The sequence below is a fragment of the Seriola lalandi genome, unplaced genomic scaffold (genome assembly GCF_002814215.2).
Source record: "Seriola lalandi dorsalis isolate HSWRI2012SDOR001 ecotype SW California unplaced genomic scaffold, Sedor1 jcf7180002054968, whole genome shotgun sequence".
Classification (NCBI taxonomy): Eukaryota; Metazoa; Chordata; class Actinopteri; order Carangiformes; family Carangidae; genus Seriola; species Seriola lalandi.
The window spans coordinates 634,474-646,557 of record NW_019525519.1 but is presented as its reverse complement, the minus strand read 5'-3'; the positions used below and the strand labels follow the sequence as shown (position 1 = coordinate 646,557).

At 38.9% G+C, this 12,084-nt stretch overlaps 1 protein-coding gene across 1 annotated transcript; it reads right to left on the bottom strand.

Moving 5' to 3' along the window:
• Nucleotides 1–120: 120 nt before the first annotated feature.
• LOC111646263 (mitochondrial inner membrane m-AAA protease component AFG3L2-like) lies at nucleotides 121–11,409 on the bottom strand. The gene is made up of 17 exons (XM_023395717.2): nucleotides 11,207–11,409; nucleotides 9,394–9,484; nucleotides 9,203–9,262; nucleotides 8,992–9,110; nucleotides 8,455–8,604; nucleotides 8,271–8,345; nucleotides 7,366–7,484; nucleotides 6,988–7,261; nucleotides 6,758–6,895; nucleotides 6,383–6,536; nucleotides 6,190–6,297; nucleotides 4,539–4,664; nucleotides 4,289–4,399; nucleotides 3,725–3,840; nucleotides 3,377–3,577; nucleotides 2,663–2,857; nucleotides 121–2,272 (listed from the first exon to the last, which is right to left on the bottom strand). The coding sequence occupies exons 1-17, from the start codon at nucleotides 11,324–11,326 to the stop codon at nucleotides 2,045–2,047; spliced, it is 2,385 nt and encodes a 794-aa protein (XP_023251485.1). The 5' UTR covers nucleotides 11,327–11,409; the 3' UTR covers nucleotides 121–2,044.
• Between the last annotated feature and the right edge of the window lie 675 nt (nucleotides 11,410–12,084).

The window sequence follows — 12,084 nt, the reverse complement described above, 5'->3', positions numbered from 1 at the left end:
ATGTTGTTAAAACCTTACATCAAAAGAATCCTTACATTTTTGTGAGTAAATTGTCGCTTAAAAAAAGCTGGTCTAACACACTGGAGTGAAAATATTGTGAAAAAAAACAAGACAAAGCAGAGGAGTATAAAAACTGTTTAATATTGGTGTGAGCCACAACAGCCTCACATTTCATGTTTTTCATTTGTCTTCACATCTCAATGTAAAACCGATAATCCTCGCTGACATGTAAAGAGGAATATTCATCAAGCAAAAACAGTACAGTGTCAACCAGGCACAGAACACACAACATTTATCGTACACGCTGATATACAACCAGCCTGCTCATCATTTATTAGTGTTTTTTGAAAAATCTGGATGACAAAATGTCCCAGCGTCATGCTGGTTGGGGTCTGAACCATCTAATGGAAAATGTGATTCAAGCAAATCCGAGATCCAGTTTTCAAACCTGTTTACTCAACAAAGGAGCAACTGGCCTAATTATTCAGAGACTATTAACATTTAGTTAACAGTGTACTACAAGCCCTTCAAGGAGTGGTTCTCAAATACATGAAATGAGAATTCTACATGAATAATTATCTAGCTTAGTTTGGTTGGCTCACAATTAGGAAAACATTCAAAAATTACCCACAATTTACTGAAAGAATAGTTCCCTGAATGGGAGCAATTTGTTGTTACATTAATAAATGCTGGAGGAAGGTTATAATGTACTCAGAGGGAGAGGGCCACACAAACACATTAATGGAAAAGCCAATTAAGCTTCACTTCATTTTGAGCAATTACTCATCTGTTTTATCCACACTCAATACAGTAAAGCGGTGTGAGTGAAATATGACTCTTTCTATCAATGAATAGTCCAGAGGATTTTTTTAAGAGGCAGTAAGGAACACAGACTGTGAGGTAGTGCGACTGAAGAGTTAAAGATCAGTTTCAGAGCTAAAACTGCAGCAGCGCGTGAAATGCCATTTTTAAATACTTCATTCTTCCAGTGCTAGCTTTAACTATCAGCCTTAAGTTACTGATGTCTACATCAATGACGACTCTTATTACTATGACAGAACAACAACCTAAATAAAGTACATGTGATCTGAAAAGATTTGTAACGTATCATACGTGCACAGATTTACAAACACTGACTTCTAACAACTGCCTTTACTGATACATTAATGAGAACCAGGTTGAGGAAGGCTGAAGTTTGCAGGAAGAGTATGAGGGAATGAAAATGTATTGATGTTTGTCAGCTGAGACAAAGTCCCAGAAATGTAAGAATGTCTTCATTGTACTGTGGTGTGAAGAAAGTTTAAAAACAGTTAAAAGTACAGTCATTTAAAATCTGAAAGAAAACAAGAAACCTTGTTCCCCACTCAGTGAAAACACATATTACATATTCAGCCACCAACATAACAAAGTGGTGGCTGAAACTGCATCCTCATTCTATTGGGAAATCTGTACCACAGGCTTAAGAATAAGCACCTAGTGAAATTGAAAGTGAGTAAGGTTGTATAAGGAGAACCAGCCTCAGAATAAAATGTATCTCTATATGATGCCATCATATGATGATACCAGCACAGCATGTTGTCCAAACTACACATGTAACTAATGCACCTTTCACATAAGGTCAGGTGATTCCTCTTCTTTTTTTTTTTCAATAGCTTTCCTGACCATGACTGCCAGTTGTTCTGCAGTGTGTTGGTCAGAGTTATTGCACTGTAGGACACTATGGGACTGCATCAGAGTGTGAGAGGAAGAGCACAGAGGACACTAAAAGGCACTGTCCCAAGGTCTTTATCTTACTGGATTTTAAATGTCCTGATATTAATGACGACTTTTTGGAATTCCTGCTAAATATAAAAACTACAATAAAAACTACAATAAAAATACTACAATAAAAATTTTGCAAATGGCATAATCTTGGTCGAAAAAGACCTGTGCAACACATCACCATTGCTCCTCTTGCAGCTGTCAGTGAGGTGAACCAGACAGTGCTGCACTTCAATCCAAATCCAAATCCAGTGGAATATTTGTTATGAGGCAGCACGTGGACCTACAGGTAAAGGGCTGATTTGTTTTGCCGATCCTGCAAGTGTTTTTCATCATCCTTGTTCTTGTTCCAGTTCTTTAGCCCTTCAGGAAGAGAGGTGTCTTCTTCAAATTCCCCCAACCCCTCAACAAACTCTTCATATGATGACTTCTCTTGAAATGGACGGGGTCCTAGCAGCTTTACCATGTCAGCCTTGTCTAGAATCTCCTTTTCTAGAAGACATTTTGCCACCTGCAACACAAAACCAGCATTTTAATCAATAAACAGTATTAATTTAAGCTAACTCCTTCGTCAAATAGCATGTGTTATTACTGAAGGCAGACCTCAAAAACAGATTTTCATTCACACTCAAGCAACACTCAAGCATTAGTAATAGCAGTATTTATATTTATTTTATTTAAAATAATGATGATTATAATAACCACAACTAATTGTTTAAGGTAGCTGATGTTGCCCATCTTACTCACAATTCTTCGAAACAGTTTAAAACAAAAAAAAAGGAGCAAACCACAAAGGAGCTACCAGCTGCTGCATCATACTGTTCAGTGAGCTGCTTTGGTAAGACTGCACTCCTCCTCTCTACCTCTCTCCAACAGTTCTCACAGTGAAAATAGTTTTCACCTTCTCCACCATTTCCTTCTTCTCAGTGACAAGCTGAAGTGTTCGCTGGAAAGCAGCATCTATGAGCAGACGGACCTCCTGGTCTATGAGCTGGGCTGTAGGTTCACTGAAGGGTTTTTCAGTAACTATGTTGCCCCGCTGAGGGAAGTCAAAGGAAACCTGACCCACCGCCTCATTCATTCCAAACTCTACGACCTAAAAATGAAGAGGAAATTAGCACTGTTAAGAGACAAGTGAACTTTATAGTCTGTAAATACTGCAAATGTCAATTACAGCAAATGGTGCTGCTTCACTTCAAACCAACCGCTTGTTATGTGCCTTATTTTCTGGGCAAAATAAGATTTTGACCTACTTCTTTGACCTACTTAAGATGTTAAGTGACTTTTAACTGAGCACCTTCACAGAGAGTTGGAGTCATACCCTAAGTCTGCAAGGCGCTACTTGTTATTGAAGTTCTATTGAAATAATAATGAATTCTTCACTGACATTGCTGCTATAGTTTTAAGAAAATCTGATCTAAAATTCAAACATTCACAGTGAAATCACTAGTTATCTTAGACTGTAGTCCTCTACATCATTATTATTATTATCCCTACTACGTTATTAATCAACTTCTCTTTGAATCCAGAATCAAATACAGTACCTCTCAGCCTTCTGCCTGTATTTACAGCGAGCATAGCCATGAACATGCTTGCTGTTAAATGTGGTGATTACCTGTGCATAGGCAGACTGTGTGACTTTCCTGAGGTCATCTTGTGCTCCCGTGGTTACTCTATGAAGGAAAACCTGCTCAGCCACTCGACCGCCCAGCATCATGCACATTCTGTCAAACAGCTGCTCCCGGGTGAACAGGTACTGTTCCTTAGGCAGATACTGGGCATAACCCAAACCTTTCCCTCTGGGAACAATGGACACCTGGAGGGAGTACATTATAATCAATCTAATAATCAGTGTAATCGTTTTGGTGAGATCCTACTTTCACTTGAGATGATAAAACCAAAGAAGGTTATGAAGTTACGCAGCAGTGCAGGAGACAACAGGAATAGGAAATGGTTTGAATACCTTAAGTAGGGGGTCTGCATGTTCTAGGAACCAGCCAGCCACAGCATGTCCAGCCTCATGATATGCCACAGTAGTCTTCTCTGGAAGCTGCAGTACCTGAGTCTTCTTCTCCAGACCTGAGAGAAAGGAGAATGTCTTAATATACAGGCAGAAAGTTATCAGGGTTGACATGTTCTTCAGACATACAGTAGATGTCTTTGGGTTGGTGCATGAGCCAAAGACTTTATCTTTGAGTAATGCATGAAATCACACTGTAAGTACAGTAGAAATGTTAAATCAAATCCTTATAGGGTAGCCTGAATGAGACACTGTATATTAGCATAATGTGAGTTACACAGTCTGTATCTCAAATCGAAGCTCCAAGTTCAGATTTATGGAGCAATATTAAATATTAATCAATATAAACTAAGAGTATAAAGTTTAACTTCATATTATAGAAATGTATTGCAAAACTCATTGCTTCAAGACCAATGATGTCACTTCTAACTAACTTGTTTATTGTGTATAACCCACACCCAAAAGGCATTATATGATTACTGTGCATAAATGTGGTTGTTTACTTACCTCCAATAACTCTTTCAATTGCCTGTTCAAAGTGATTAGTGTTGATATGCTGGTTGAGGTGACGTGCAGCAATTAGAGCAGCCTCATTACACACATTAGCAATATCAGCCCCTGAGATGCACAAGAAGACATCACAATCAAGTTAGACTGTGATGTGACAGAAAAAAAAAACTGTATGACTATTTTAGATTTAAATAAAAACTGAGCTGTGTGTGCGTGTGCAACATAATCATAAATCTCTTGTTCTTACCAGTAAAACCTGGGGATAGTGCAGCTAGCTTTCTAGCCAAAGCCTCTACTTCTATACTGGAGTGCAACTTCAGAGGTCTTAAATGCACCTTAAAGATGGATGCCCTTCCTTTAATGTCTGGTGGGCCTGTAGAAAAAAGAAAACAAAAAACATTTTGTCATATGCCTTGTGAATATTCTGATGTTTACAAGTCTTTTCTTAAACTGACAGCTCAGAATGACACAAAGGTAGGAGAGTGTGTGTGAAGGAGCATTTGAAGAACCAATTAAATTGAGTCTTGCAATGGTTGAACCTGTGGCCTGAAGAGCTTAACACAATGTATTATTCATGCAGGCTAAATCCACACATTTCTTTAATGAGTGACATTATGATGTAACAAGTTATGTAACTAATTACTGATCAAATATTAATTAGTCATGTGACTGTTTTTAAGCAACTTTATCTCAACAACACTGTTTACATGTTACCACAGAAACACTGAGGGAAAAGTGAAACTAAACAACACAGAGAGGAGCGGTGTGTCCCATCCCTCATGCTGGCCTCCAGTTATCTAATCCTTCTTTTATAGAAAGCCAGCACTCTCATTTTGACCCAGTTTTCTTTGTCAGAGAGAAAACTGCCCTGCCCACCATTGTCCAGCACTGCTGGCGCAAAGCAAATTAGATCTTAGCAGGCAGAAAAAGATCAACCATTTCAAACAAAAAGATAAAAGCTCACAGCATGCAACACAAGTGAACAGGTGCAAAAAACAGAACATAAGCAAATCTAATAGGCTTGAAGCTCATTTTTGGAAGCCATCCAGTACGAGTATGAATGTTAGTAAATATAATCCATCTGAAGCAGGCAAAAAAAAAATAGAATTACTGCCTCTGCCAACAAGCCAAGTTGCAGGAAGTATGGTCACAATCTCCAGTTCCTGAGTTACAGCAGTGAATATTGGCCACAAGTGTTTTTGCAAAGCATTATGATGTCACAGTGAAGTTGACCTTTGACTATTTGGATATAAAATGTCATCACTTCATCATTAACACTAGACATTTATGTGAAATTGTGTCATAATTAGTGTATAGAGTCATGAATTATGGCCAAAACGTGTTTTGAGAGGTCACATGGACCTTGGCCTTTGAGCTTTGACCATCAAATTCTAATCAGTTCATCCTTGAGTTCAAGGGAATGTTTGTGCCAAATTTGAAGAAATTCCCTCAAGGCGTTAGTGAGATATCGCCTTCATGAGAATAGGACGGACAGACAACTCGAAAACACTATGCCCTCAGCCCTGGCTGTCGCCGGTGCTGAGCTGTAAATCTGGGTCTGCATGCACATTAGTGCCACTGAATTGCACTGCAGTGCCTGGTGGGGAAGAATAAGGGAAATAAGAATAAAACTCCAGGTCCAAAGAGGACAGACACGTCATGGGACATGTCAGCTAAGTTATTTGGGATCATTTCATTGGCAAATTGCAAATCAAAACCTGCAGACACTGTAACTCTTCATACTTGTAGTATGATAAGACATAATATGTGTCTAATGCAGGGTCAAGATAGCAAGTGGCAATTAGTGAGAGCCATTTATCAGAACAAAGAAAGAGAACAAGAAATTAGTAGAAATACTCAGCTCAAGATGCCGACAACAGATAAATGCTATACTTTACCTATGTATATATGTCGATCAAAGCGTCCAGGCCTCATCAGAGCTGGATCCAGGATATCAGCTCGATTGGTGCCAGCCAAAACGACCACGTTGGTACTACTGTTGAATCCTGTAAAGAAAAGAGGACTTATGAAATTTTACACCAGGAATGGCAGAAAGGTCCAAATATGGAAAGAAGTAAAACTACTGCCTACCATCCATTTCCACAAGCAACTGGTTAAGGGTGTTTTCTTGCTCGCTCTGGCTGCCAAAGTTCCCTCTGCCTCTCTTCCTGCCCACCGCATCGATCTCGTCAATGAAAAGGATGCAAGGGGCATTTTTTCGAGCCATGGCAAACATATCCCTTATCTAATATCGTAGAGGGTAAAGAGAAATTAGAAAAATATAGTTAATATTCAAACAAAGACAGGACAGAAAAGGTAGAATGGTCTCTATGTATATATCTTAAACACTGTAAAGATATATTGGGTTTACAGATAATTTAGCCAAAAAGGAGCATAAACTGCATGTGACCCATCATTCAGTTTCCTGACTCCTTGACTAAGTCCTGCATTCAGCCCAGTACTGACCCTTGCTGGGCCCACGCCAACAAACATTTCCTGGAACTCTGAGCCGCTGACGGTGATGAAGGGGACATTGGCCTCCCCTGCAGTGGCCTTAGCCAGCAAGGTCTTCCCAGTTCCAGGTGGCCCTGATAACACTGCACCCTGAGAACAAAGATGTTACAGTATGTGAAATTAAATTTTTATATACTTTAGCACAGAATGACAATACAATATCTGTGGGGCTTGATAGTGACCTTTGGGATCTTGGCTCCAAGGTCCTGGTACTGACGTGGATTCTTCAGGAAGTTGACAAACTCCAAAATCTCCAGTTTGGCTTCTTCACAGCCTGCAACATCCTTGAAACGCACACTGATGTTGTCTTTGATTATCTTAGCTTTGGATTCACTCATGCTAAAGGGGTTTGCTCGCCCCCTACCTCCACGTCCAATTGCCATTGGTCCCTGCCGCATGGCAAAAAGCAAAAAGCCCACCAGAAGCAAGGTTGGGAGAACACTAAAAAGAAGTGTCCTGTGGAGAAAGAAATAGATCTTCAATTATACCAGGAGCCACAGGAGCAAATCCAGTATGCATAGAAGTAAAGTTGTTTTAATATGAAAATTCTAGTTTCTCACCCGTCGCTTTCAGTGTTATAGATTACAGGTACTGGGGAGTCGAGACCCATTTCCTGCTGGGCTATCTCCAGGTTATGCTCAAATGAGTCAACGCTGCCAATGTTGAACCACAAATAGCTCTGAAACATACAGACAACAGAAAACATCTAGTAATATACAGTATACAGAGAATAAGCCTATATACCTACTTTAAGTGTCTTCCAAACTGTCATGGAGCAACCCTTGTGCTTTTTGTGTCTAAAGCAAAGTCTTGTATTTTTTATTTGAACAACAGACGCAAATGGGAATGTGTGAGAAGAAACATGCAGTGTTTCAACGTGTATGCTCTTGATACTTTTATGTTTTCTAGCATTTGTTATTAGTTACAGGCCAGAGGTCTGGTCCTAAATTACATCTATTAGTATTTGTTTCATTACAGTCAGATTTCATTCTGATCAGTGCCGAGCCATACCTGGTAATTTCATAAACTGGTAGGTCTTCTCTCTTTGGTGCATCTGCAACATGCACATTCATAAAGTGGACGGAAGTTATATATAAAAGTGTGTAGATCTGTATGTTTTGGTGTAAGCTGTAAGAAAAGTGAAACTAAATGGATTTACTCTGGATTAGAGCATGGGATCTTACTGGGATGTTACGTGTAATAGATGTTGTTACACATAATGTAAAATGGAAGCACAAAGTGAAACATTATAATCCACAGTCTCATGGTTTGTTCTGCTGGTATGAATCATGCACACTAGCTTTCATCTTAATATGAGAAATCTGCCCCGCTAAATGTTTTTTCCAAACAACCCCAAACAACATTATTTACAGGATTAGTGAAATCTCATTATAAACCGGGCACTCAGGTCTCTGTCACAGTTAACCTAATTTTATTAAGTCATTACGACACTGTTGCAACTAACCACTTCTGATGTGTTCACTCCGTGGGCAGGAATGACTTTGACATACTGTTTGTTGACAACCTCCAGATGATCCACCTGCGTACACAACATAAGAACCAATTTGTCCACATGGTTGCAAACACAGACATAGAGCGATAATAGACATCCACATTCTGAAGATATCAAAACACTCTCTTCCCCTCACCAAGCCTCTGCCCAAGTAGTGATGCACAAAATCCTTCCAGGAGATCTGGACCCCCGTCTCCCGGAAGTAAAAGTACAGAAAAGCCGAGGCCATGCCTGCTGCACCGATGGCAAGATTCCGTACTAATTTTTCATCCAAGGGAAAATCATCCTGTAAGATGAAGAAATGTCGAAAGAGAGAGAGAGAGTTGATGGACTGATTAGTTAATTCTGTAAGCTGTGTCAACATGCATGAACAACAAGCCGCTCTTCTCACGCTGTGGCAGCGGTGTGCTCTCAAAACTATGAGCAGCCTTTTTACGGTAGAATGTGACTATTATGGGACTACACGATTTAAGGACAACAATAAATCATCTTACACTTATTTCTGTTTTTATTTTTAATTAAAATATGGAGAATGCAACTTGCACCAATGTAATATAAGTAGAATCAAGCTTAGATTTTACATTTAAAGATCTCAGATGCCAACATTTTAGTGAATATATTCCACGTCATCACTGTTTGTGTGTAGTGCCTTGTAGTGACAAATTATTAGCACCTGAAATTGCGTCCACCAGTGTGATTCTTCCTTTTTTCCTCCTCTCTGTCTTTTGTCCTCATCGTCGTTTGTGTCCTGCTTGTCCCCTCCCAGAGACTCTTGCTCTTCAGCATTTTCATCTAAAAAGTGACAGACAGCAAATCATACGCTGCAGCAGTGCTGAGAAGAGAGGACGTACACATGGTTCTTCCAGTAATGACACACTACTCACCTTCAGCTGATTTGCTGACGCCAGTGCTTTCTTCACTCTTTGGGAAAAACTTTTCGAATCCTAAACCAATTCAACAACAAAAACAAAACAATGAAGTGCAAATGCCTCACATCAACCCAAGAAGATTTAGTTCATCGTGTACACTCACTGAACTACATTATGCAGAGAAGCAGCATTAGGAGGTACATTACCTCTTGGCGGTTTGTTTGAGCTAAGTAACCGAGCAAGTGAGAAACTGTGTTGATAAAATCCTCCACATCTCCTTTGGATTAATGACATCTTCTAAAATAAAAAAACGATGAATATGTTAGCAGTGAATGCAGGGCCATAAAAAGACCTGGGGAAAAGACATGTAAGGCATGAAATCCACATGTTACATGTGATAGATGCTGTTACACCTAATGTAAAATGGTAACATGAAATGAAATGAAAACATGATAATTCAGTCTCATGGTTTCGATCATGCACACTAGCTTTCATCTTAATATGAGAAATCTGCCCAGCTACATGTTTCTTCCAAGTAACCCCAAACAACATTATTCACAGGATTACTGAAATCTCATTATAACCCAGGCACTCTGGACTCTGTCACAGTTTAACTAATTTTATTAAGTCATTACAACACTGGTGCAGATAACCCACTTATACTTGACACTGAACGGCTGCTATACAGCTCACGTGGTATTTCCTTACGTATCTGTCACACATGCAGATTAAACATGAAAGAAATTATTCTTAAAAGTTACAAACACTTGGGGAAGTGGCTAAAATATGTTTCTCTTCCACACAGGTACAAAATATTTGATTGTTATTTATCATTAGAGCAGGGATATTCCCTCATTTGGTGTTTTGATGAGAGCACTGTCTTAACACATCACTCCAAAATCTCCCATAGGTGTTTAGCTGGGTTGAGATCTGGTGAATGTTTCATCATAGGATAAAGATGATCACTCAGAACAACTTTGTTTTTATTACTGCCCCAACATTGAACCCGCTTTCAAAGTCACTTAGATCTTTTCCTCTTGCCATCTTGATACAAAATTGGAATCAACTGGACCTACTCAGTAGTTCTTAGTAGATTTCAAAGAGTGTTCATTGCTTCATTGTACCATGCAGTGCACCTGTGTGGAAGCATCTGCATTGGTTATGTTTCTCTGATTATTTATTTAAGTTTTTGCTTTAATTTGTCACCTTTCTATATATCTGAGCAAAGATATGTTACTGTTGAGCAGTAAACTTAATTCTCAAAGATGTCAGGAACCAGCTATTTATCTGGTAGTGATCAGGCAAAGTCTGAACTTTAAGTTTCTCTGGTTTGATTGTCGTACTTGAATAAAAAACAGAAGGTTCACTGAAGCAGATCAGCAGTGTGGAAGATACCTCATCTCAGCCAGTGAACCTAGACTACATCTTATTTTGAAGGCATTTTCTAAAATAGTCACTGAGAAATCCAACCTCCAATTCAAAAAGTTCACTACTTTTAGCTGCTAACTCACGCACATGAGCGAGTTTTACATCTACTCTAACTATGATATCAACAGTTGCTTAATCTATTTTGAAAACTAAGTGCAACTGAATGAATGAATGAATGAATGAATGAATGAATACCAGTGAACAAGCATGGGATAAAAGCATCCCCTCCCCAACAAATTAACCGAGACACGCCCCCTTCAAAATTATGAAACTGAGGAAATGGACTTCTCAACTCAACATTATCAAACGGACGCATCGCGAGAGTACAAACAACTGAGGAGCGTCACATAAACAGTGCTGCAGTTTGTTTGTTTACAGTTGTTTTTTGGGGAGGGGGGCCTGCTGCCTGCACTGAGGAACACTGTGTTCTTTCCTACGACAGACCTCCAGCTCCGTCATACAACTTCGCAATATACTGTTGCCCAACGCATATAAATGTAGCAATTGTAAAAGAAAAGTTTGCATTCAGTTACTTTTTACAAAACAGTAGCAAGTTTACGTAATAAGAACCCAATGACAACATCACCGTACCGACGGGAGTGCGCTGCTGCTGCGAAAAGTAGCGGAAATTGTGGATAACTTTCGGCTCCACGTCCGAACCGTCCGCACGCGGTTCCGAAATGGCCCGACACTCACAGAGAGAAGACCCATCTTTTCAGCTACTTTCTCTCGGCTTCACTCACTGGACTGTCCGCCGAGCCATCAACAAGTACAAAACACACCATCACTCTCATCTCGCGAGATCACGGTTACAAAAGTGCAGAATGAGGTTTCACTTGAGATCAAGGGTGTTCTGTCTGTTTAAAATTTAAAATGCTAAATATTTACTGAAAAATAAAAATACTGCTAAAAAAAACAATAAGACACAAAAAAAGTAAAAGAAAAAAAAAAAGGTACCTCCCAAAAGATCGTGAAAATCGCGTTAAAATTATGAGAATAAACAATTTATTGAAATGTGTGATTAGTCAAAAAGAATACATTAAAAATCAGTTTTTTAACAGCTTTCAAATTTTACTAAAACTTATTAAAAAATAATGCATTCTTCCCTGATAAAATGTATGCTGATAAAAGTAATAAAAAGTATTAATAAAATAAAAAAGTAATTGCTGATTATCTTTGTAGTGGTGTTGTCGTGAGTTTTGTGCTTTCAAAAATATAATATAGCATGTCTATTGAGACTAAACAGTCTCATAGGGTATTGAACCCTCTTTAAACCCAAGTAGGCACAGATTAGTTTCTTAAAAATAGAGCAATCAGTGAGACTGCTTTTTTTATATGATTATAGATTATATTAAACTTCATGAACTTTAATCAACCTGTGTATTGATATTTATTTACATGCAATATTGACATTTTCTGATGCAATGCTTTCAAAGGCCAGAACGCCTGTTTGACAAGAAATTAGGCCC

Bases quoted from the DNA above. Each gene is read 5' to 3' on its own strand.
- LOC111646263 (XM_023395717.2), bottom strand. From the start codon at position 11,326: ATGGGTCTTCTCTCTGTGAGTGTCGGGCCATTTCGGAACCGCGTGCGG. The intron at 8,346-8,454 runs GTGAGGGGAAGA...TTGTGTACGCAG, and splicing joins ACTACTTGGGCAGAGGCTTG to GTGGATCATCTGGAGGTTGT. The intron at 6,896-6,987 runs GTCACTATCAAG...CTTTGTTCTCAG, and splicing joins TTGGAGCCAAGATCCCAAAG to GGTGCAGTGTTATCAGGGCC.